Source organism: Zalophus californianus, chromosome 10 (assembly GCF_009762305.2).
Source record: "Zalophus californianus isolate mZalCal1 chromosome 10, mZalCal1.pri.v2, whole genome shotgun sequence".
Lineage (NCBI taxonomy): Eukaryota > Metazoa > Chordata > Mammalia > Carnivora > Otariidae > Zalophus > Zalophus californianus.
Window position 1 is genome coordinate 66,486,009 of NC_045604.1, and position 25,999 is coordinate 66,512,007.

The 25,999-nt window shown below is 57.9% G+C and overlaps 1 protein-coding gene across 9 annotated transcripts; it reads right to left on the reverse strand.

The window, feature by feature from the left end:
* Positions 1-520: 520 nt before the first annotated feature.
* On the reverse strand, positions 521-25,999 carry PSEN2 (presenilin 2). Of its 9 annotated transcripts, XM_027613741.1 has the most exons (12): positions 25,903-25,947; positions 24,891-25,012; positions 15,609-15,769; positions 13,049-13,260; positions 11,765-11,957; positions 9,943-10,010; positions 9,017-9,237; positions 8,238-8,336; positions 5,732-5,815; positions 5,338-5,439; positions 2,132-2,250; positions 521-1,205 (listed from the first exon to the last, which is right to left on the reverse strand). In XM_027613741.1, exons 3-12 carry the CDS (start codon positions 15,747-15,749, stop codon positions 1,050-1,052), a joined length of 1,395 nt encoding a protein of 464 aa, XP_027469542.1. In that variant the 5' UTR covers positions 15,750-15,769; positions 24,891-25,012; positions 25,903-25,947; the 3' UTR covers positions 521-1,049. The 9 variants fall into 9 exon arrangements, with proteins under 9 accessions (XP_027469542.1, XP_027469543.1, XP_027469540.1 ...); XM_027613742.1 differs by lacking the exon at positions 24,891-25,012 and having other exon boundaries at positions 11,765-11,906; positions 25,903-25,999; XM_027613739.1 differs by lacking the exon at positions 24,891-25,012 and having other exon boundaries at positions 25,903-25,999.

The window sequence follows — 25,999 nt, forward strand, 5'->3', positions numbered from 1 at the left end:
CGCCAACTGCTCAGCACTCACATTATTTCGGGAACGAGGATGTGGGGCTACCAGTCAGAACTGCAAGGCCCTGCATTGGCTCAGCAGCCGACCAGCCACCCTGCACTGCACCACCAGCGGCCACCGGCACTGCCTCGAGCACCCGAGCCCCGGACAGAAGCATTGCTGAGATTCTCTCCATGGCCTGGGCCGATGTGGACAGGAAAGGGAGAAGCCGACGGGTCCACGGCCCAATCACAGCGCCCAGAGATGGACACGGGAGGGAAAACAGTGGGTTCCAGACGTGGGCCCCCATCCAGGCTCCCACGTGCTGGTTTGTCAAGGAGCAACACTGCTTGTCTTGGCTCCGCACAGCCTGGCTTAGGGAGCCTTCCACTTGGAGAAATGACTGCAGACAGACATGAGCAGTGAGGCAACGGGGCAAATCTCCCCCTCCGCCCTCAGAGCACACGTCCTCCCAGGAGAGGCCACGAGACGCAGGGAGCAAGGTCCACACTTACAAACACACCAAACTCCAGCATTCCAAGAGGACTCATCTATTTATTGATATTAAGCCACTTCCCAACAGTAACTGCCTAACAAGAATAGGACTCAGTTTCTAAAGGTAGTAAAATAACGATGACATCAGAGACAAAGCGTTGGGGACATTCCACGCAGGGCAAACCGGCTTTCTTCTCCCGCAGGAGCGAGCAGGTGCTAGGTGCCATCCCGAGCATGAACTCCTGGTCCCTTCCTTCGCCTTGGCCCTCGGAGCATCCCAGGCTGCGGTGTGGGGCCGGGCGGCTTCTCCACGTCCTCCCCACGTGGCACAGCCGTCCCGGGCTCCTCCAGTCCGACCACCGGCGCTTCTGGCCGGTGAGCCGTGGTCAGGTGACAAAACCACTAGCACCAAAAAGCTGGTTCTTCCTCTTCGCCAAGTAAACACGACACTTTTTTTTTTTTTTTTTTAAGGAAAGAAAAGTCTTAAAAATATATGGCACAGAGCATAGAACTATACGAGGGCACCCATGACAACTTCCCGTGGCTGCCAGCCCCAGGCCTGACCCTCGTCAGATGTAGAGCTGATGAGAGGCCAAGGTGTCCATGAACGGACGCACCAGGTTGTCCGTGGAGAAGTAGAAGATGAGCCCAAAAGTGATGGAGATGGGGAGAGCGGGCAGCGCCTTCTTGAACACAGCAAGCAGCAGGAGGGTCAGACACAAACCCTGCGGGACACGGAGGGGTGCTCTCGAAGCTCTGTGCCGTGCCCGAGGGGGAGCGCTCACCCATTTAACACCCTGCACGCTAATGCGGGAGCCTCCTGACTCCCAGAACAGCGCTGCTTTTCCAGACCACCGCCCCCACCTGGCAACGTGACCAGTGGCAGGCAGCCTCCCCTCGAGGGATGTGTATTTATAAAGAGCTGGACAAGCTCCACGGAAAGGCTCGTAAGGGTCTCAGCAGTTGGCGCCTCTGGAGAACCAAAGATGCCATGGGACCCATCCCCTTGGAAGTGGCTGCCTGTCCTGTCCTGCCCTGGCTGATGGGGGCAGTGGTCCAGGGAGGGGACAGGGGACCAGAGCAGCTGCCCTGTCCTTGGGTAGGGCAGGGCTCCATGTCAGACAGTCTGGAGGTGGAGGAGGCTGGGGGTCCGCTACTCCATCCCTGACATGCTGTGGGCAGGGACGAAATCCCCAGGAACACAAGTCTCAGCCTTCCGGCGCCCTGTGACACCCGGCTTTGCCAGGGCAAAGAGTGGAGCACCTGCCGCTCCGAGCCTCCACCTCTCAGATGCAATCCTCCTAGGACACTTCCCCATCATGGGTATCTGGCCACACTGAGTCACTGCTGGGGTGCGAAGTGACAGGGCCCCCTCCCTGCCTCACAGATGTCATGAGACCGCACACAAGGTTGGCCAAGCCTCCACATGGCCACGTGCATGGTCCATAACGCCAGAGCCCCTCAGCCATACCTGCCCTGCCCGGACCCTCCTGTAAGCCTGGTCTCATCTCGAGGGGCTTCCTGGCAGCCCTGTCCAGCCCCCACCACCCTGCCCCTCCAAGGGACAGCAGCATCTGAAACTCCCCTCGGATCCAGGTCCCCCCCCCCCACCACCGGGGAGACAGGGCAGGTGCACCCCTGGCCCACTCACAATGAGGATGGCCACGAAGCATGCCAGAGTGGTGTTCCAGTCCCCGCTGCCGGTGGCTGCCGCCTTGCCCACCAGCACGCTGTAGAAGATGAAGTCCCCCAGGCCGAGCTTCACGCCCCCTGTGCAGGGAAGAGAGCGAGCCCGTCGGTATCGGGAGCCCCGAGAGGAAGTGGTGGAGAAGGCGGACGCCAGCCCACACCCTGGGCCACTCCGCCTGCCCCAAGGGATGAAAGGGACCTGGGGCCAGAGTCCTGGGGCCCACAGGGGCTCAGATGGGGCAGGGTCACCGCCAGCCCACCTCACCTGGCCTCCAGGGCAAGGACTGGCTGCCTCGGAAAACCAGCAGCTAGTGGGAAGAGGGGGCCGTTGGGCTGGGCCACCTGCCATCTGGGCTGTGAAAAGCTGGCATTTCTGACAATTCAGGTAAAATTGGTGCTTGACACTTAGTTGAGTAAGAAAAGAGCAAATAAAATGTATTTTCAGGGGTCAGTGGGAGGCTGTACAATTTACTGCTAAGTTTAAGTTAGAAATATTTTCTAGGAAATTAGAGCTCCTCTGGCAACCCTTCCCCTTAAAAAGAGGTAAGTGTAATTGGTAATAAGCTTATGTCTTGCCAACAGTAAATGAGAACTCTAAAACTCTCAGGGTGCTTCTGTTTCCTTTAGACGGGATTGCCCGGATGGAGTCCTTGTTTACAGGTAACTGCTCACCGCAGCCGGTACACATGCTTGTCTAACAAAGTCGCACTGTCTGGCCCTCTGCAGCCTCCTCCTGCTCACGGGGGCTCCTTGGCTGGGGCTGGGCCCTGTGCCACCCTCCACCAGACCTCCGGAGGCTGGCTCCTGCCCCCAGCCTGCTTTCCTTCCTCAGCTGCTGTCTGTCTCCACCACGCTCCTCACTGTGGTCTGTCAGTCTCCCTCTCGCTCACACCCACCCTCCGGCTTTCCTGCTCTCCCCTCTTCCCTATCCCTTCTTTCTCAGAAGAGCTCTGTGCTCCTGCCCTGTGCACTTGTGAGGCCCAGAAGCCCCAGGTCCCCCATCAGTCAGTGTGCAGGGGGGAGGCCAGCACACTGCCCGTGGATGCCCACAGCCTCAGGCTGCTCCCTGCTCAGTCCTCCATCCTCCTCAGGTCCTCCTCGGGCACTCACCCTTCCGCCTCACTGTGCACACCCAGGTTTGGCCCCTCTGTCTCTATTCCAACCTGAACCCTCCCCAGGCCCCCCCTTCAGGCCCAGGTTTTCACGTGTATGTGATGCTCTGACTCAAACCCTGGCCTCAAACAGAACGCGCTTCCCTTCCACGTGGCTGCTGAGTGTCCCCCCTGCAGGTCCCAAGATGCTTCCAGCTGTCCGCCCCGCATGCCCCATGTGCCCCCTGGGTCACCCCCACACTCCCGCCGGCCCCTCCCACACCCTCGCCTCCCAGCCCGAGCCTGCGTGGCTCTTTCCTCGCTGGCGCCAGGGGCCTGGTCTCCCAGCAGAGTCAGCTCCTCCTGCAGCCAGGGTCCACCTCGAATGCTAGCTAACAAACCACTAAGGGCTCCCCGCTGCCTCCAGGGCAGAACCTCAGCTGCACCCTGAGTGCTGCACCCCCTCAAGGGCTGGCCCTCCTCAGTTGCTCCCCAAGGCTCCCTCCTCGAGCCTGTGCTGCTGGGTCACGAAGAATTTTTCTGACCTTAGTCCCTGGTTCCTGGGAGGGAGGCTACATCCCTGGAATTTCTCAAGTAACAGGAGTGTCTGTCATTCAGGAGACCCAGGATCCTAAACCCTTGAGTTCATGCAAGTGAGAGGATCAGGAGGGGCTGGTCCACCAGAAAGACCAACCTTGTGAGAAGGGGGCCGGGACTGGAGCCAGCTGGCCTCCGGGGGGGACAGGCCAGGCCCTGATCAAGGATTCAGTCACATCTACATAACACAACCCCAGTAAGACTCTGGCCCCTGAAGCCTGACGAACGTATCCATGTGGGGGGTGGGGGGGTGTGGGGTGTGTGGGGGTGTGAGGGGGTGTGTGTGTATAACATGCCCTGATGCCTCCTGGAGAGAGCTCTCCACAGGGAGAGTTCAGGACCCTCCCACACCTGCCCTCTGCATCTCTTCACACAGCTTGTCCTTAGTTGTCTCCTCTATAAAAAAAAAAACCCAGTAACTGTAAGTACAGTGCTTTCCTGAGCCCTGTGAGTCATTCTAATGAATTACTGAAACGGAAGGGGTAGTGGGGAAGAATTGGGTAGTGACCCCCAGGGAGAGACAGGGAAGGGCCTGTGTGGAAGATGGTCTTGAAGACAGGCCCAAGGGCACATTTCCAAGGGGATAAAAATAGTCCTTCCACCGGGACACAGGTATGGCCAACCTACCGTGTGCCAGGTAGCACGTGGGACCCCGCGCTCCACAACCCATGGCGGCCCCGAGCATGGGGCAGTGCTGTTAGTGGCTGCCCAGCCCAGTCTGCCCCTGAGCCCCAGACCCATACCTTGTGCCCCCACGGCTACACTGGGACCTCCTACAGGCCATGCAAGTGCACGCTGAGATGGAATTCTCCAATAGCTGCAACCCTGCCCCCTCTGGGTCACGTCCTTCCTCCCACAAAACTCAAAACCCTCTGGTGGCTGTGCATGGTGCACAGACCAGAAGCCCCCACTTCGATCTGGGAGGCCCTCTGAGCCCCGACGAGCCTCCCAGTCCCATGTCTGCATCTCTGGTCTGGGTGTCCTGCCTGGGCTTCCTCTAACTCACCCTGAACTGCTGGCCCCCTGGCCTCTGCACCCCCACCCCTGTGTCCCCTGCTCCTGGAGCTCAGCTCAGAAGTCCCCACCTCAGGTAACTTCCCCTGGGCCCCTGAGACCAGGTCAAGAAGCTGGGTCACGGTGCTCCAGCCCCCGTGTTCTCCCTCATGGTCCTCCCGGCCCAGTGTGGGCGATCAGGACCCATGCCCGGTACACCTGAGCCAGGCCTGGATTACTGCTCGCACCCAGCATGGTAGAGACACACCATCCTCACTCGCTCACATCTGGTAAGTATGTGGCTTAGCAGGAAGACTGCCTGTCATAGCCAATAAGACTCCACCTGCGCAGGCTCCTCCTGGACTTCTGTGCCAATCTCTGACATGAGGAGGGGCTTCTCCCCACACCCCACCCCCGACCTCAGGGAGCCCCAGCTCCTCGCCCCACCCCTGGGCCCACGCAGACCCTCTGGGCATGGGCGCCTTACTTTCCTCCTCTTCCTCCAGCTCCCCCTCTGGGGAACCAGGCAGGGGGGGCTCAAAGACTTCTGGGTATGAGGGCTCCCCAAAACTGTCATAGGAGTCTTCTTCTGGGTGTCCGCGAAGAGAACGTGACCGTCCCAGTGTGAGGCAGGGGCGAGGGAGAGAGACAGAAGTCCGGTCAGGGGGAGCTCTGAGCTCAGGGCTCCCCGGCCCTCACCCACCAGCCAGCCCTGCCCTGATGCAGACAGAAAGGCTCTCCACTACACATAACGAGGAAAGGTAAGGAGAGCTGAACGTCCCCCGCTCACTCAGTCCCCAGCATGCACCTCCCGGCCCTACGCCCCCCACAGAGGTCAGGCCGGGTGGACCTGGGTGCAGGTGCAGTCCTCTGACACTCACCCATCTCGGGGTCATAGGGCAGCTGAAGGGCTCCCTGGGAGGAGGGGTCCAGCTTGGCCATGCCCACCGTCCACACCATGGCAGCTGCGTAAGGAGAAAAGGTCCTGCGTCAGGTGCTGCTGAGTGAGGCCGCCCCCAGGGCCTGGGAGGCAGCATCCCCAGAAACCATCACCTCCATTGGGGACGTGCCTATGCCCCTTGTTTGCGGCCCCCTGGGGGAGGGGTCCAGAATCACCAGATGTGGGCAGACAATGCCTTTCCTGGGCTTTTTTTTTTACATCCACTCAGTTGTGAGACAGACCACAGAGCTGCTCGTCTTCCGGCCCTGAAACTACCCTCTGAACACCGCCTCCCCTCCACCATTCCAGTTCCTGACTCCTCTAGATGCTCCATAAAGGTGGATGCCACAGCATCTCCTCTTCATGACTGGCTTCATTCACTCAGCGTGTTGGCCTCCAGGTTCATCCACGTGGCACGTGTCAGAACGGCTCCCTTTTCAGGGCTGAATGATGCTCCACTGCGTGGGTTCACCACGTTTCGTTCACCCACCTGTCCACCAATGGGCATCGGCATGACCGTGCCCCTCGGCTACAGGGCATGACCCTGCTGCGAACATGGGTGTGCGGACATCTGCTCGAGACCCTGCATCCGATTCCCCTGGATGTCCATCCAGGGTGGGGTCACTGGGTCGGGAGCACTGACTGGGTTCTTTCTCTCTGGCTGGGAAACTCTCGCCTGAACTCCCACCACGCACGTCTCTCCCAAGTCTCCATCTGGCCGCCCCGTGAGCACACCTCGCCTGGAACATTCCCCACGGCAGCCACGCAGCCCCGCCAGCCCCACCCTGTCCCTCTAAGTGGCACCTCCATCCCTGCTGCTGCTGCTCAGACCCCACGATGCACTGACATCCTTGACTCTCTCCTAGCCCGCACCCCAAGCATCACAAATCCTGCCAATTCTGCCTCCAAAATATCTCCAGTCTCAAAGCCTCTACTGCTCCCCTGGGGCCAGAAGCCCCCCTCACCCCCAGCTCCTGGGTTGCTAGTCACCCCCAAACCCAGCTTCTCCTCCACTCTTGTCACCATGACTTTCGCTCTCCCCTCAGCAACTTGAGTGATCCTGCTAAAACATTCATGTCAGCCCGGTCCAAAGCCTTCCAGGGCATGAAGCTCACTGAGGAGCGAAAGCCTAGTGCTCACCATGGCCTGCAGGGCCCAGCGGTCCCCCCCCGCCCCCTCTTCCCTTCTGCCCCCCACTGGTTTCAGCTCCCCAGCGCCCCCGGACCTGCCCCCTCCTCCCTTCTGCCCCCCACTGGTTTCAGCTCCCCAGCGCCCCTGGACCTGCCCCCTCCTCCCTTCTGTCCCCCCCTGCCCCCAGCAGCTTTGGCTCCTCAGCGCCCCCCAGACCTGCCCCCTCCTCCCTTATGCCCCCGGGCAGCTTTGGCTTCCCAGCACACCAGGCCGCACCCACCTCAGGGCCTTCTGCCGGAACTCTGTCCCCAGGGCTTCCTAGGGCAGGTCTCCGGTCAAATGTCACCTTATGACAGAGGTTTCCTTGACCACCTGACACAAAACAGTACCCCCACTCCCCTAACGTCCTCAGCTCCCCTACCACTTCATCTTTTGACCAAGCACGTCTCCCTTCTGAGAACGTGTGCTCCCCCAGAGCACAGAGATGGTGAACGCAGGTATGAGTCCGGTCTCAGCCCCCCACACGTGGCTCTGCTCCTCAGAGCAGCCTTGAACCTGCTTTTAGGCTGTGGGCCACCTCCCAACAGCTCCCAATCCAAGTTCCACCTTGCCTTTGTAGACGCTATCCAGCACTTGGCAGCAGGTCTGCACCCTGCAGACAGCTGAGCCCCCGGTATTCAGGCTCACTCCTCAAATACGCCCATTGACAGATGGGAGGGCATTAGGACCACAGGGCTCTGAGCCCTGTGAGGCCAGGGGCCACGTGGGTCTTGTTTCTTGCGGCACCGCCAAAGCCCAGCACTGTGCTTGCTGCAAAGTGTGGAGCTGATGCTTGTCTGTCGAATGCATATATAAATCCAAATCCCTACACACTGGCCCCGCAGCCAGCAGCAATCCCATGTGCCTTCCCTTCAGAGACTTAACTGCAACCAGCCACGGAGCCGTCGAGGAAGCCCAGCGAAAACCAGGTGCACCTGGTCCCCAGACCCCTGCCCTCGAGAGCCCCTCTGCAAAGCACCCTCTCAAGAGTGTGGAGGGTCGAGCAGGTGGGCAAGGGCAGTACCCACCACATGCCACTGGATGCTGGACGGGACGCAGCTGTGGGGTGGACCACATTGCCTGCAGCCCCGGCTGGCCCTAACTCTCTAAGCATCTTCTGTGTGAAACCAAGATCCAGCCTGTTTTTGTCCCTGGCAGGTGGGCCGCCCTGGGATCACCAAGGCCACCCCCTCCCCTTGCATCAGTGAACTCTGAAAGCCACGGCCAGGAAGCAGCCCCTGGTTGCCACCTGGGGAAGAGACATAGAGGTCACTCACAGGAGTATATCAGGGCGGGAAATATGGGCTCGTTTCTCTCCTGGGCAGTCTCCACCAGCATCCTCAGTGGCCCTTTGGGGCACAGCACAGCCACAAGATCTGGGAGAGCAAAGACATCTGAGACATGTGGCAAGTGACATTTATTCCCAAGTAGCCCCCAGAGAGGGGAGCCAGCCCGCGAACACCGGGGCAAATGTAGCCCAGAGCCCCCGAGCGAGGCTCAAAGTGGGTCCTGTATGCCAGCTCCCGACCCACCGGTTTCCAGCTCTGACATTGAGACTCCACACTGGCTGAAGCCCAGAACGGGGTCTAAATTCCTGGCAAACAAGGAATTGCCATGTGGCTCAGGGACCCCGATAGTGGGCTTGCTGTCCTGAGCCTCCCATTCCTTACCCTTAAAATGGAAGTGACAGGGCGAGAGAATCACACTAACACTAGTTAATTAACAGCTAATGTTCTGGGCGCTCGCTAATTCACAGGTCTCGTGCTCGATCCTATGGTTGCTCTGAGGAGCAAATCCTCCCAGTGTGTCAAGTGCTCACCAGTGTGAGCGCTCAACAGACGTGCTATCATTAGTGACCACGTCCACAGCCCCAAGCCCCACAGCCCCCGTGTCTTACGAAGGTGAGCCTCTCAAAGGGGAGACCATCCAGCATTCGTTAGGGAGGGGGAGCCCCTGTCAGCACCCACCACTCATGGGCACCAGTGAGGAGGACTCGACCCTGGACACTGCCCCCACTGCCCACCACCAGGCTCGAGTCCCACCTGCGCCTGCCTACCGTACACAGAGATGGCGCCCAGAATGACCCACGCGGACCACTCTGGGAGGTACTTGATGAATACCAAGGCCATGAGCGCACTGATCATGATGAGGTAGGCCTGCTGCAGCACCAAGGGGCCTTTCCAATGGATGCACACCATGCCCACTGCCCCGAAGTTCCAGACGGTCAGGAACAGGGTGGGGTAGTCCATGGCCACGTTGTAGGTCTTGAGCACTTCCCTGCATGACCAGAGTCAAGCCGTGGGGTGGGAAACTCAGCGGAGAGGTTAGACCCTAATTAGACATAGTTCAACAGCCCCTGCTCCTCAACCACTAAGCCCCAAGCTGGGTTTTTCCGACCTCTGGCTTCATTACTAATACCCCCTTCCCTGGTTCTGTGACTCCTACAATGAACCACTGTAAGTATTTTCTGGAACAAGGTGGTGAGTGTGCCAACATCTCATCCTGGGGTTGGTTCACATACACATGCGCTGGCACAACCTGGAAGACCCTTTGTCCAAGAAAAAGGTCCTCCTGTCTCTTCAGTCTCTCCGGGCCTCTGGGTCAGGCTGATGTTCCAAATAGAAGGCAACAGAGCAGATCACTTTTCCCATAAATGAGCAAGTACCCCGGCCTGGCCCAAAGACTAGAATGTGAATTTTAAGGGTTTTACAGCTCTCTTGGGTTCACAGAGATCATCCTCTTGTGTTGACTATGCTCATTTAAATCAGGAACAAGAGAGGAATGCGTGGCCCGCCACAGAGCGCCCCTGCCCTGGGTCAAGGCCCGTGGGAGGAGGGATCGGAGGCCAGGCTCTTGGAGCGGTGACACTGGGGAGAATCTGGAGTCCAATGCGCGGGCGCTCTCCTCACCCAGAACTGGAGCCTCATGGGGGTTGGGGGGAGGGAGGGGCCAGAGGAGCCTGCCGCCCAAAGGGGCACTTACCCGAGGTAGATATAGGTGAAGAGAAATAGCAGCATCAGGGAGGACATGATCAACCAGCCGTGGATGAACTAGACAACAGAAACAGGCAGAATGAACACAGGCCTCCAGCTTCTTGGGTCTGATGCCCAAGCCTTGAGAATCTTTGTTAGGCTCCTCCATGACTGTGTACTGAGTAGCCGTGTGACCAATAAGGACCAATAAAGAGGGCAAAGAAATTCACAGAGTTCTCTCAAGGTCACCTGGCAAGTGCATGGAGTGGGAATCCCTCAGGTCCAAGCAGCCAGAGCCCTGCTTCCTCCCTGAGGGAGGATGTGCTGGAGACTCCCACCTGCCGGGCATGGCCCTAGGCTCCAGGGAGGAAGCCAGCGGGCGTCCCTGTGCACACAGTGCATGCCAGTGTGAGGACCGTAGCTAATAAATGTATATGCGTATCGACAGGAAGTCACAGGGGCTATGAAGAAAAGAATGTCAGGAAAAAGTGACGGGAGACTCCCTGGGGTGCTATCTTAGAGTGGTCAGCGCCGTCTTTGAGGGAGCTCTCTCTGGTCACCCCAGGAACAGCCCTCCCACCTGAGAGTCTACGCAAAGGTCCTCAGAAAGACACGTGCCTCCTGTCCTGGCCAATGAGGGAGGTCAAGGATGATGGTGGGTTGGTCCCAAGCCAGTCCCTTAGCCAGCCATCAGTGGCACAGTGGGGTCACTGCCACCAGCCTCCCCCATCAGTCACCTGCTTGAGGCACCAGGTGCCTCAGTGGCAACCGGGTCTCCCTGGAATGAAGGCGGTGGCCCAGCTGCCTCTGGGACATGCTGACCCTTCTTGCCCCAGCTGCCTCCACCCCCCAGGACCACCATCACCTCCCTCCTGAGTGTCAAAGAACCTGCAAGGATACCTCACCGACCTGCCTCCCACCAGTGCCAGGATGGGTCGCCTGACAGCCGCCGACCACGGCAGTGCCGGCTTTCCAGCCCCCGATTCCCTGACCGGCTTGTTTTCACAGGGCCCGTGGCCTCTGCTCCGACCATGCAGCCCCTACGCTGCTTCCCAGCCCCACTTAGAGCTGCCTTATTTCCACAAGTCATCATTCACTGATCAGCCCTGGCATCCCGGCACTTGCGACAGCCCTCCTGTCATCCAGCCCTGCGCGTCGCCCCGGCTGGGATGGGCTCCTGTCCCTGGGCTGAGCCTCCTCTCTGCTCTCCACCTGCGCCGCAGAGTTGTGGCAGCTGGTGTGAGGATGGCTTCAAATCAGCCACCCCCAGTGGGTCTTTCTTTCAGGCCTCAGGGGTTCAGACCCTAAAACCCACGTCCGAAAGCTCACGGCCTGCCCGGAGAGAGAGAACGCCCCCGCTCGGGCCAGGTGGGCCTCCCCAGGAGCCTCTGCTCTCTGTGGCTCCCGGGGGCCTCACCACAGCTACAGGGCCCGCCAGTCCCCCAGGCCTTGGAGACCTCGGCACGGCACCTGCACAGCCAGCCGAGAGGGAAATAGGAAGGATGAGTAAACCTGCAGGGGAAGTGTGGGGCGAAGAGATCCTGAAATGGAACATCTCGCTTCTTCGGAAGAAGCAGTGAAATAAAATAAACTCCTGAACGTGAGAAGGGGCGTGGAGAACGCTGCAGTGAGGGACAGGGGCAGGTGGGATTCTGTGCAAGGTCCAAGGACGGTGGCAGCGGGCAACCTCCCGACAGGAGTCGGGGGTGGGGGGGGGGGGACAGCGTCTAACAGCAGCGTCTGCTCCGTCTGGGGCAAGAACCCTGGGAGGCATGCGGCAGCAGGGGCCCGGGCGGCCAGGGTGGGGCTGGGGGTGAGGGGCTGGCCCTCACCTTGTAGCAGCGGTACTTATAGAGGACGACCAGGAAGATGGTCATGGCCACGATGACGCTGATCATGATGAGGGTGTTGAGCACAGAGTTGAGCAGGCGCTGGCCCACGGAGGGCGTGTCCTCAGTGAATGGTGTGTAGATGCTGAGGGAGATGGCGGGCTGCAGACTCTGCTCCCTGCCTGCTCCATAGGGCCTGCCCATGAGCCACCCAGCCTTAGCCTGATGCCTGAGCCCCGAGTGGAAAAGGAAGGGGCCCCCCCAGGCCTCCCCCTCCCCAAGGTGTTCGCCTGCCCTCCCTCAGGCCTCCCCCCACACCACACCTTCCCCACCCCCCACAAGGCCTCCCCAAAATGTTCTCCCCACACTCCCACCAGACCTCCCCCTCCCTAAAGTGCTCTCCTGCCCTCCCCCCTTCTCCAGGCCAGGGTGCCCAGCAAAGCCCCACACCCAGCCCAGGACTCGCCCACCGCCTCCCCTACCCCACCCAGCACAGGCCGGCAGCAGTGGCACCCACAGCCAATACACGCAAGAAGCCATCCCTTGGCCCCCGCCCTGTCCACCCTGTCTGCCCGGGACCGTGGAAGCCTGCTGCCCGCTGAGTACCTCCCCTCAACACGGCATGCTGGGCCCCCTCCCACCTGCTCTGCAGCCCCAGCGCACCACAAGCCTGCCCCTTTCTTTGGAAAAACCAAACCAAAGTGAAAGGGATGCCCCCTAACTAAAAACACTAAAAACAAAGTTCAGAGAAGGCAGGCAGAGGCGGACGAATGCCCCAGAGCAGCAAGCGAGGGAGCAGAGGTGGCTTCCCACTTGTCCTTCCCCTAAAGTGATCCAAGCCTCCCTCACTGGGCTGGAAGCCAGCTAAGAAATCTCCGGGCCCCACGCGGGTTTCCGTCCACAGGAGCAGAGGCCCAGAGACAAAACAACCTGTTCAGTCACGTGGTGTGGCACACCCGCCCCCGGGACCCCACACTGGGGACACGCTGCCCAGGCCACGCAGCCAGAGCCTGCCCTCCGCCCTGAAACCCCGTGTGCCTTAGCGCCGCACGGCAGCAGGCACTGTTCGATGTGCCTCATTCTCCTGGTGTTGGACCCATTATACAAACAAGGAAACTGAGGCAGAGAGCGGTTAGGAAAGGGCCCGTGCAGGTCATGCAGCGGGGAGGCAGTGGACAGAGCAGAGTATGGAGTCAGGCAGCTCTCAGCCCAGCTCTGCACAGGCCCCTGGCGTGAAGCTGAGGGTGCAGAGGACACCCCCCGACCCCGCCCTGCTCCCCAACTTACAGCTGGCCGTTCTTCTCCGTGTAGAAGCGCACGGACTTGATGGTGGCCACCACCACAATCATGCACAGCGTGACAGGCACAAACAGCATGATCACATGCTTTGCCCCGTATTTGAGGGTCAGCTCCTCCTCCAGGCCCAACGGCTGCCCAGGGACCCCACTGCACACGTAGCGGTCCGCGTCGTCGAGGTCCTCCTCACTATCCTGGCTTCTCTGTGGAAAACCGCTCCGTGAGGGCCACAGCACGTCCCCACGGTGGGCCCTGAGACGCAGTGCATGGGTGTTTTGGAACTGGAAATGAGCAGTTTGAGTGTTGCTTTCCAGATGGAAGAACCAGCCTAGGGGGCAGTGCTCTAGATGCAGGAGCGCTGGGATAGCAGGGCATTGGAAACATTTACGAGATCAACCAGGGAAGCTTTATAGCTGGCACTCACCACTGCAAATGCAGGAAGGGGCCACGGCAGCCGCAGGAGAGGGCAGCCTGCAGGCCCGGGACGTGTGGCTCATGAACCCAAAGCGCGTCTAGGGATGTCCCCCCCTCCTTCCATTCAGGGACTCAGAAGCCATTCAGTTCTGTTCAAGGAGCCATACAGATTTGGGAGGAGACCAGCCAGGTGACAGAGGAGGAAGACCGATTACACACACACTAGAAGAGTCATCGCCCGTGAGGACTCTCTGTAAGACACTGGGAATTTGCAGAGGAAGAAATTACTTGGAACTCCCCTGACACGCACAAAATAGGGCATGCAGAACTGGGAGCCATGAACCAGACCCCAACGGGCTAACTGACGCCAAACCCCTGGTGGACAGTTCCGTGCTCCAGGAGGGTGGGAGGGCAGGACACCCGCACACGCTGCCCTAAACCCATCCACAAGAATTTCTGTTCGGGAACTGTGCCAACTCAGGGTCACTCGCTGCCTTATTACATTAACCGCCAAAGACAAAGCCAAGCGAAACACAAATTCAAAAGGACTGTTGCTTCAATATCAGTTCTTTGCAGAGAGAATTCCAAGCTAGACACTCAGCTAAGATAAGGAAAAGTGCAAAGGAGGGGTTAGGAGTGGCACGGTGGCCTTGAGCTGGAGAGACCGGAGACCAGCTCGCTGGGAGCTCAGAGGATGGAAGAAATGAGCTAATTTCAGCAATGGGGACTAAGGCTGGCTGGTAGGAAAAATTCCACACGAAAGATTTTAAATACTATAGTGGGCAAAATGGAGCTGGAGTTTCAGGCAAATCCAGATGCTATTTTGCCCTGACGGGGAGGGAGGTGGTGAGGCTAGGTGACTCTCCCCCAGGGCACCCTGACTTCTTGATGTTACAACCTCCTGCCCTGCAGAGATAAGATCGGAATGTCTGTGTCCCCCCAAAATTCACACGTTGGACCCCAACCCCCAATGTGATGGAATCTGGAGGTGGGGCCTTTGGGAGGGGACCAGGTCGTGAGGGTGGAGCCCTCCTGACAGGATGAGTGCCCTTATAAATGAGCCCCAGACACCTGCATCCCAATGTTTATAGCAGCGATGTCCACAATAGCCAAACTATGGACAGAGCCCAGATGCCCACCAACAGACGCATGGATGAAGAAGAGGTGGTATAAATATACAATGGAATATTACTCAGCCATCAAAAAGAATGAAATCTTGCCCTTTGCAACGACGTGGATGGAACTAGAGGGTATTATGCTAAGCTAAATAAGTCAGTCAGAAAAAGACAATTATCATATGATCTCACTCATGTGGAATTCAAGAAACAGAACAGAGGAAGATAGGGGAAGAGAGGGAGGGAAAAATAAAACAAGACGAAATCAGAGAGGGAGGCAAACCATAAGAGACTCTTACTCACAGGAAACAAACTGAGGGTTGCGGGAGGGGAGGGGGTGGGGGGACGGGGTGGCTGGGTGATGGGCATTAAGGAGGGCACGGGATGTAATGAGCTCTGGGTATCACATAAGACTGATGAATCACTGACCTCTACCTCTGAAACTAAACTAAACTAAACTAAACTAAACGGGCCCCAGAGAACTCCCTGGCCCTCTTCGCCACGTGAAGACCCAAGCAGAAGACCCAGAAGAACCAGACGCCAGATTTGTTGGCACCTTGCGCTCCCACTTCCCAGCCTCCAGAACAGTGAGAAATACACTTCTGTTGTTTATAAGTGGCAGCCAGCTCAACAGTCACACACGACTGAGGTAGACGCTCATCCCACGGCCCCCGGGTCTGGTCGTCGACCCTCCACGGTGCTCCCCCTGCCACCCCGGGCCTGTGCTACCCTCCCAGCATGCAAACTTGCTCCCACACTCCATGGCACAGCACCTGTGCCAGGAAGGAGAGCCCACGTGGGCAGGGGCTGGGGGCAGAACCATCCGGTCCGTGGCAGACTGCAGACGTCTGTCTGTCTCCTCCAGAGCCCTCACTGACCGGGCCCCACCACCCACCCTGGGGGACCCACCCTGGCGACCGAGTCTCATCTTTACTTTCCCCTCCCTCCCACCTCAGGGCATGTCTGGGTTCCATCCATGAGGGCCAGGAGCCCGGGGCCTCTGACCACTGGCGGGAACCTACCCACTGGGCAGCATTCTCTCCGTCCTCCAGGCCCTGCCGCGCCTCCTGGCAGCAGCGTGGTGGCGGGCTCTCAGCCGACATCAGGGACGTCCTCTCGTCACACACTTCTTCCTCACTGTCAGAGGCCATGAACGTGAGCATGGCCCTGCCTTGGGAAGTGCCTGGAAAAAGGAGCACAGGGGACCTTGGTCCCTCTTCCTGCAAGGCAAAGGCAGCAGAGGACCGAGGCGGTGGCCAGAGATGGCCCGAAGACCTGGACACAGGTCCTGCCTGACAACCGCCCAGGACGCTTGGGTCAAGTGGCTGCTGGAAGGCAAGACTTCCCAGGAGTTGCCTCTACAGCTGTGCAGCCTCCGGAAGGAACGGCAGGGATCTGCGCCACGGGCCAAAGACCCGACTAGAAAAGTCACGGCCACTCCAAACTGTCAGCACTCTCATTCATTCAATCAACAAATATCTGCTGAGCACCTGTGGTGGGACAACAAGGAGGATGAGCGAGAAATGTTTGTCCTTAAAAAAAAAAAAAGAGAGAGAGAGAGAGAGAGAGAAGACACCTGGGGGGCTCAGTCGGTTAAACGCCTGCCTTCGGCTCAGGTCATGATCCCAGGGTCCTGGGATCAAGTTCCCTGTTGGGCTCCCTGCTCAGTGCAGAGCCTGCTTCTCCCTCTCCACCCTGCTCATGCTCACTCGTTCTCTCTCACAAATACATAAAATCTTCCAAAAAAAAAAAAAAAAACCAAAAACCCAACAACCATCCCATGTGACCAATTATATGATCTAAGCGTTCACCAAGAGGTACAGAAGCACGAAGAAGGGTCACTCTTAGAGATCAAGAATGTTTTCTAGAGAAGATACCACCCCTGGTGGAGACAGAATTTTCCAGGTGCGAGGAAAGGGCAGAGGGCACGAAGAACAGACACTCCGGGCGGGGCCTGGTGCTGCCAAGGCGGGGCTGTGGAGGTGCGAGGGCCTCCTGAGCCGTGTTAGGGGACCTCCCTGAAGACAACTGTGGGAGGGGGCAGGCTCTGACTCAGGGGCAGCAGGTTGGACGCCAGCGAGGGGGCACTGGGAGGACACCTGTCAGCGGTGGATGTGGGGATGAAACAGGACAGAATCCAGGGTGACAGCCAGGCACAGAGCCATGAGCAGGGGACAAGCATCTCAGGGGAAAGACAGAGTCTGGTCCAGGAACCTGTTGAGTGGGAAGGGGTTAGATGAGTTAAAAAGGGTCAAGGAGTCTGGGGTGCAGGGCAGCAGCGAGAACATGAGAGGTGGGGTATGTGTGTGTCTGGTGGGAAAGTTCAGCTGAGGGCAGGACCCACTGCGAAGGCCAGGCTGGAGGGTCTACACTGCAGGGAGGGCTGCCACTAGCTCCACTGCGCTGACCCGAGCACAAGGAAGCCAGGGCAGTGGAAGGGCCTAGAAGAGCTTCAGACAACCCCTGGAGGACCTGGCTGTCCCTGCCTGCTTCCCAGGCAGGCCTGCTCTCCCACCAACACCTCCCAGAGGCCCTCAGGGCTGAGCCACAGGGCACTGGGGACAGAGGGCCAGGCCTGGCCTTGGTTGAATGCGTGCCTCCATGTCAGCTCCCCCCCCAGGAACACGCGACTTCTGAATGAAGCAGGCAGGTTCCTTCTACCGTCAGCCAGCTCTGCGCAGCCTGGCAGGGCCCGCAACTTGGGCTGTGGCCAGGATTATTCCCTAGTGGACCTCACCTCCATCCCCCAATTGCAGGCCAAAGGCAGAGCCCGCATCTGCTTACCTCACGGACTAGGACCCGTGACAAAAGGCTCCCAGTCAGTCTCACGGGGGCCTCAAAAACAACCAGCTCCGGGGCGCCTGGGTGGCTCAGTTGGTTAAGCACCTGCCTTCGGCTCAGGTCATGATCCTGAGTCATGGTCCTGGGATCGAGTCCCGCGTCAGGCTCTTTACTTAGCACGGAGTCTGCTGCTCCCTCTCCTTCTGCCCCTCCCCCCGCTCATGTTTTCTGTCTCTCTCTCTCAAATAAATAAATAAAACCTTCATTAAAAAATAATGAACCCGCTCCCCGATGCAAGGCAGACCCACCAGAGCAGGAGTTGAAGGAGAAATACCAGGTGACGTCACTCACAGGCAGAATTCAAGAAACAAAACAATCGAACCCACAAAGAAAGAAGCCCCTAAACAGAGACCCACAGGGTGGTTTCCAGAGCGGGAAGAGGGACCAACAGGTGGAGGTGAAGAAGAGACACTTCTCGTGATGCAGGCTGAGAGATGTATGGAGCCGCCAAACCACTAGATTGCACACCTGAGACTAATACCACAGAGTACGTTAATTATACTCCAGTAATAAAACAGAAAGCCAAGAGCAGGAGGACCAACAGAGGAAGGCAGAAGACAAGTGCCAGAACAGGGATGAGGCCTGAGCTCCTGCGGTTAAGGTCAAGAGGAGGAGGAGTCCGTCAGCTGTCGGGTCGGGTGGCGGGGGGGGGGGGGGGGGGGGGGGGGGGTCTCAGGTCTCAAGGATTCAGAGGCACAAAGGCCAGGAACAGCTTCCCAGGCAGAGACTGGAGGAGACAGGGCATCCTGGCAGACAGACGTGTGGGATGGCGGACCTCACGGGGCCTGTTCCGACAACACCAAGCGCTGCGGCTGAAGTGTGGGGACCCAGCGGGTAGCAGGAAGGCTGGTCAGAAAAGGCAGGACCCCCCTCCGGGGAGGAGCAAGGGCTGAGCCCCGCAGGGAGGGGCCGGCCAAGGCTTCAAGACAGAAGAGGGGTGTGAACAGAACGAGAGGAGGAGTCTCCTCCCTCTTCACTGCAAGTCCCCCAGCACCAGTGTCAGCTCAAGGCCACGGGAGGGCAGCCAGACCTGGGACCCGACACACTGAACCCGACGGAGCCCAGTCTGAGGGGAACTGAAATTATGGGGAGGCTCTCTCAGTACCTTGTTTTCTAGCACATCAGTTCTGTTTCGGGTAGGAATTAATAGTGTAGTTACGACCCCTCTTCTCTCCCTCTCAGGCCCCTGGGGTGCCTGCATTTGATCTCTGCAGGGACTGGAGGAACAGATCCAGATCCCTGGATGGAAAGCCTTATGGCTGCAACCTCCCCCACCAAAGGCAGGGGACGGCCTCAGCCTTCAGAAGCATGCCACCTGCAGCCTTCGGGCCTGCCTCGTCCCCTGGGCTCCCAACGACAAACAAGAGGGGAAGGGACAAACAGGGAGCACAGATGCTTGAAAGGAGAAGGGGAGCCGTGGGGGACAGTGGGGGCACAGAGGAGGGGACCAGCCCTTCCAATTTCCATTTCTTAAGCCAGTTGCCAGCAGCTAACAAGACAGTCCCCAGAGGCCACTTCTGTCTCCCAGCGTTTCCCTGGTGTCCCTGAAGGACGCCCAGCAGGGTGAGCTTGAAGAAGGACTGTCAGAGCTAATTCGGGCATGGCTTCCTGGCCAGAAAACAAAGGCTCCCTGGGCAGATTCCTCCCGAAGCCTGCCCTGACGCCGGGCCCAAGACTCCTAGGACCCAGGACAGCAGGCCCCCGAGGGAGTTGTGGCTGTGAGAACAAGGGCCCTATCCAATCCCAACCCTCTGGGCAGGTACAGGTGAGCAGCCTTCAGACCCCTGAACACCTGACAGGGGACTGAGCACTCAGAAAAGGCTGGGTCCCTTAACACGCCGTTTCTCAAAGGGTCCAGGCCACCTGGGACAGGGCTGGGGGGACACCACCTGCTGAGCCCCGACCACGCACTACACGCAGTGACGTGGGAGCTGGGCACTGCTGTTCCTGCCCATTTTTCAGATGAGGAGACAGGTCTGAAGCGTGATAGGTTCAAAGTCAGCCTTGAACCCAGGTAGTCAGGGTCTGCAGTCTGAATACTGTGCTAGACCACTTAGCGAGTGTGGATCCCCAGCTTCATTCTGACGAAAGGTCCAGGGCTCTGCACCTTGAGATGGCCCCTGGCTGAGAGTCTCTCCTGGGGCCGCCCAGCTCTGGAACTCAAGCCCAGCCAGCCCCCAGGCCCCCAGCTGAGGACTGCAGGAGTCCTGTTACAATCCACCTCCCGGCCCCCTGGTGCTGCTCAGCACTACCTGCTCGCTGGATCTGGGAGTGAAAGAAGGACCAATTCTTCTCCTGAAACCCCGTCTAGTCAGAGAGCCACTGAGGCAGCAGAGGAAGAGCAGCTCTTCCCACCAGGAAAGCTACAGGGGGAGAAGGCGGTTCCCAGGCCCAGCGAGTCCCCAAGCAATACCCACCACTGACGGGAATGTGGAAAAACTAGGTCTCACACCCCTCTGGCGCCACCAACTGCAGGCGGTAAACAGGGAAAGCTTTAAAAATATTCATACCTTTTGATCCTGAAATGCTACTTCTCAGAATCTGCCCTAAGAAAATAATAGAAGATTTTCATAAAAACACATTTGCTGTGGTTGCTTACAATGGTCCAAAAAGTGAAAATTACGGAAATGGCCAACTCTGGCCTAGGACACGGGTCGTCCAATGTTAAATGTAATGGATCCAAACCTTCACATTCACGACCATTTGAACATTCTTAGAAAACGTTCGTATATGAAGGGCTGGCAAGATAGATCACAAAACACCAAATGCAGTTAACCTCTGGACGTCGAGACTATGGGTGATTTTTCACATTTTTCTGCATTTCCCAAACCCTCTATTATAAACAGGGATTGTGCCGGTAGTTTTATTTTTTTAGCCATTCATTTTTTTTTTTTTAAAGTAGGCTCCATGCCCAGCATGGAGCCCCACGCTGGGCTTGAACTCACAATCCTGAGATTAAGACCTAAGCTGAGATCAAGAGTTGGACACTTGATGGACTAAGCCACCCAGGTGCCCCAAGCCATTAATTTTTTAAAGGGACATATGGAATATCAACATTGAAACAGACTTCCTTCCCATCCTGCCGCTCCTGCGTGTCCTCAGGGGGACAGGTGGACATGCAGCCGCTCTTTTTACCTGGCTCTGGAGAACACAGCACGCCTCTTGCTTCCAAGTCAGAACTGAAGCCTGACAGCACTTTGAAATCTCTGGAGGGGAAAATCATCACCCAAATGCATGCAGATCAACAATCTTACTCGATATTTGTCCACATCAGGGCGCCAGTGACGTCAGGAACGCCCTCGGGAGACGGACTGGGGCGGGTGGGGGGCGGAGTGGCTCCCGCCACAGCCTGATGGCAGGTCCTACCAACCACATAGCAACCAGCCCTGGCTGGCTCGGCTGGCTCGGAGAGGGCCGAAGAAGATGGGAAGGCGGGCGGATGGGAGGAGGGGCAGCCCTTCCCAGGGACTGCAGGCTGCCTGGCTCGCGATAGGATGCAAAACCCACACAGCCAGAGAAGCCACCACTTCCTCCCATTAATCAGCTGAATGGGATCGAAAAGCTGAATTAGCCAAACCGGGCGAGTCTGACCCAGAGAATTCCCCCAGTGTGCCTGTGTCAGCAGCTCCTGCGATTATTAAGGAAACCCTGTGACCCAGTTTCCTTGACCTTCTCCTCATTTCAGAGACAGACTGTAAAACGCCATAGTAACCAAGAGCGCCTCACTGGAAAAAGATGTAAATCGCTCCTCCAGAAGCAAAGTGGGAGTTACCCCGTTTACCCTGAACAGTAGGGGCAATGGAGGAAGGTCACGGTCCTGCGCACCTTGTTTCTTGTTTGCGGCAGGCCAAACTCAACGGGGAGCCCGCACTTTCAACGAGGGTGGCTAGGGTTTGCACAGACCCTTTTCTAGGGTCAGACCCCGCAGCACTCCCCACGACTCCCGGGAAGTTCTCACAGCCTCCCTCATACCGGGGAGGAGTTTGCAAGGGACAAAATTTCCTCAGGAAATTGCCTCCCTGCCTCCCCGTCCCCGCCTGACCCAGGGCAGCTGACCATGTATTCGGCCCTGGCTGGCCTTCATGCCTCTGTCCGTCCACCTCAGCCCAAACAGGGATGCACCAGGTGGTTCTCCCCAACCCAGGGAGGCAGCCTTGGCTAGAGTGCCCCCGTATAGAGGGCTGCTCCACCCTCCCAGATCAGAGGCCCCAGGGTACCCTGACAGGGCCTCCTGAACCTCAACCCAGGCTCTCGATCCACCTGTCTGCCGTCTTCTACTCAGAAGTGTCCAGACCCCAGGCAGACCTCCCTCATGTCCTGAAGTAGCTTGGCAAGCAGGCAGTTTGGGGAAAGTGGCAGAGGCCATGGTCCTAACATGCCACCTTTGAGTCCAGCCCAGGAAAAAGGGTTCTTAAACGAGAAGCAGCAATCCAATCACCTAGCTGTGGAATTTGAACACACTCCCTAGCTGCACAGAGACACTTGATTTAACTTCATGTGGCCATCCATCTCCTCATCTGGAAAGCAGCAGAATGGACACACCTTGCAAGAGTCCTGTGGAAACGAGGGATAATGTGTAAAGTGTCTGGCACAGAGCAGGTGTTCAGGAAACAGCAGTTACCACGAAGACGGAAAAGAAGCAGTGATACAGCAGGACAGGGAGGGAAGCTGTTGACGCCCCCTTGGAAAGTTACTTATGTGCTAAACCACTAGACACAAGAGTTCAGCAGCCAAGGTCACCCCTCACCCAGGCCCGGGGGATGGGGTGGGGTGGGAGGGCGGAGACATGGCTTCCACCTAGCCCCAGCCCTCTGGCAACATGAACACTTTGTCAAAGGCGGAAGCACATCCATAGGACAGATGCCCGAGCTGGCGCCAACCTTAAAGGCCATCTGGTCAGTGCCCTACTTTGCAGTTAAGGAAACTGGAGCCCAGAGGGGCCAAAACCTTGGCTGCAATTCAGGTCGGCGAACTGCCCACGGAGGAGCTCTTCCCTGTCCACCCTGAGTACGAGTGAGGCTCGCACACTTGGGAGTGGCCCAGGGCCACGGTCACAGGGGTGGCCTGCACAGCACCCCAGGGGTGCTCTCTGGGGGCACACCCATCCTTAGAAGGCACATGCCTTTGCCACTGGCAGTTGTCTGTCTTTAATATATGGCTTCTACAAAACACAGAGAAGTGGTAGCCGAATTACAAATGCCTCCTGATCACAGTTTCACTCAGTCTCTCTCCTGCCCCCAAACCCTCAACTCCAGCCTGGGGGCTACTCTGCCCTCCGTCCGTCCGTCCATCCGTCCGTCCGTCCATCCATCCATCCATTCATCTGCCACTAGGGCTCCACATGGCGGCGAGGGGGCCGGAGTCAGCGCGCTGCTTCTCTGGGTCAATTCAAGGTGGGAAAGCGTCCTGCTACGCACTAGTCAGATAAATAATGACACGCTCACGTGCTCTATACACAAGAATATTTGTGAAGGGAACAATCTGAAGACATAACATTTACACAAAAAATAGGATACAAAACTTCATGTCCAGCTTCCTGCATCCAATACTTTCATAAAGGATTATATATACATGCGTGAAGTGTGCTGTAACGAAGTACCTGCTGACAGGGGTTATCTCTGGGCTGAGAGCCAATGGAGGACCTTTTAAAAAACAATTCCTGGATTTTCTAGAACAAACATGCATTATCTTTATCTCTACAAAGCCAAGGATTTTCTGGTTCAGGTTCAGCAGAAAGGTGAGCACCCTCTGCATTTTTCTTCCCGTGCTCCGGAAGACCATATTGTGGCAAAGATGAACGAGCAACCCGTTCTCCCAGGCAGTGAAGACGCTGGACAACACTCATCTCCTCCCTAACATCTGGTCTTTCCCCAGACTTTACCACAGCAGCCTCGCCACCTCCAGGCCTGGAGGCCAACACTGGATACACAATGCATGAGGCCCATGTCCGACCAAGCTCCCCTCCCAGGCCCTGGTAGGGGGAAGCCCGTGCCAGCCTCAGAGCCCTGACATTCCCTCCACCAGCCCTCCCCCAGCCACTGGAGTTGGAGAACAGGTGGGAAGACTTGCAGAAACACCGGTTGTCTTGCCAGTCTCCAACTAAACAGCGTCCCAAACTCAAAGCAACAGCTGTAAACCAGCCAAAGATATCTTCAGTAGGAACATGCATGTGACCTACACACACACACTGCTTTGGTCTCTTTAAAAAAATTATTTGGGGGGCACCTGGGTGGCTCAGTGGGTTGAATGTCTGACTTCAGCTCAGGTCACGATCTCAGGGTCCCAGGATCTTTGAGCCCCGTGTCAGGCTCCCCACTCAGCGGACAGCCTGCTTCTCCCTCTCCCTCTGCCCTTCCCCCACTCATGCTCGTATGGTAATAAATAAAATCTTTTAAAAATTATTTTTATTTGTATTGCTTTGTCAAGTAGATACTAATGGAGAGCACATAGAAATTTCCAGGGCAGTAGGGCAAGGACACAGGTAAGGGTGAATGTGGGAAGTCTCCCTATGCAAAAACTCAAAAGATTAAGACCCAGCCAGCTGGGTTCAAATCCTGGTGCTCTAGTCACTGAAGGCACCTAACAGGACAAGTGGCTTAACTCCCTGAACCTCAGTTTCCCATTACTGTAGCTGGTAAAAGTAATAGCTACTTTTGTGTGACTGCAGCTGTAAAGAGACATTGTATATGACACACTTCAGGCTCATCATCAATAACTCACAGGCTTGTGGCGCCTGGCTGGCTCAGCCAGACAAGCGTGTGACTCTTGATCTCGGAGTCGTGAGTTCAAGCCCCATGTTGGGTGTAGAGATTACTCAAATAAATAAAACCTTAAAAAATTAAAATTAAAAATTACTCAGAGGCCAAGGTGGGGGAGGCCTCTCATTTGGCAAACCTCGTGTGTGCAGTGGGACTGGGAGCAGCCATTGAGATGCTGAGGGGACAGGTGACAGGCATGGCAACACACACCAGGCCTCCAGGCACATGAGGGGCAGCCTCCAGCCAGGCTCTTGCTTATGCTGCTTTCTCCAATAGACAGGAACAGGGCATTCATTTCATCCAACCCCCGTGCATGCACCAAGTAAGAGTCTAGACTTGATGCACAGCCACTTGAACACCAAACCATGCAGAATTTTCCCTGAAAATCCAAAATGACATCTATCCCACTCTGCAGCAAACGTTCCTCCAAGCCCCCCATTTCCAGCCCCAGACCTAAAGGCCCCTTCACATAGCCCAGGAATGAATCTGGACCGCCAGACTACCTGTCTGCAGCCTCAGCTATGAGCTGGTGCCAGGCCCAGAAAACACAGTTGCTGACACACCTCCCTGCTTCCACACAGCCACTTTCACAGCGAGGGGCACCTGAGGCTCCCACACCTGAAGCAGCTTATCCCGAGCCTTTAATTACTGCTGAAACACTGGAGGCTCAGGTGTCTACAGAATGGACATCAAGGGCATCCATACCAGAAGCCAGGGTCGGTCCTGATCAAGTTACTGTCAGGACGGGCTGGAAAGCCCAGGCTGACGATTGTGAGTTAAGCTGGCTCTGCAACTGTTCTGGAGGGGATGCCTCTCAGGTTCTCCATCTGTAAATGGAGACGCAGTTAGTCCACGAACCCACAGTTCATTCGTTAAAAAGGAAATACTCATTAATTCAGCAGACAGGAGCATTTCATCCAACTACCAAAGGGCTGAGGTCTGCTGCCAGGGCTGGACAGCAGAACGCCGGGCCAGACGGCGAACCCTTAGCTTAGCGGGTTCTGAGCCTGGCTCTGCTCTATCCTACCTGGCTGGCCTTGGACAGCTACGTTAGCTCTGTGGACTGAGTTTCTTCATCGATAAAATGTAGGGTGGGTACTGGCCTGTTTCTGTTTCCTCCAGCTTCAAAAGCTTGATTCTGAGACTCTCCTCACGGCTTTAAAATGGCCAAGCACCGCTGACAGCGAAATTGCCCGCTCCAGGCCCGACCTGCTGGCGATTCCCCACCGGGGCGGTCAGACCCTTGCCTACCCCCTGCCTCGAAGGCCCACCGGGCCCGGGAGCCAAGGCGGGAAGGACGCCGTGCCCGAGCCTCCCAGACCCACGTGAGCTGCTCCTTTAAATGCCCGGTCCTCCTGCGGGCCGCGCCGCGCCCACCACTAGCGTGCTCGGGCCGCCGGGAGGCGGACACAGCCCGGCGTAGGCCCAGGCCTGGGGGCCGCTTCCCGCGCTCCTCCCACCCACGAGGTCCCGGTTGGCCGCCGCCGCCGCCGCCGCCGCTTCCCCGCGCGCTCCCCTCTCCGCCCCTGCGCCGCTCGCAGAGACCGGACAGGCGCGCGCAGGGACCGCAGCCCCACGCCGGGGAAGGGGCCGCAACCCGTCCCGGAGAGGGGCGTGCAGGGGCCAGCGCCCAGCCCGCGGGTCGCGACTCCGCCCCGCGCCGTCCGAGCGGCGGAAGACCCGGCCCGGCCCGCGCGCCCCAGCCCCACCAGCTCACCTGCTCGGCCTCGCAGCTCCAGCAGTGTTTACGCGGCTGGCGGAGCGCCCATCCGGCCCGGGCCCAGTCGCCCGCGCAGACCCCGCCCCGGCTCCGC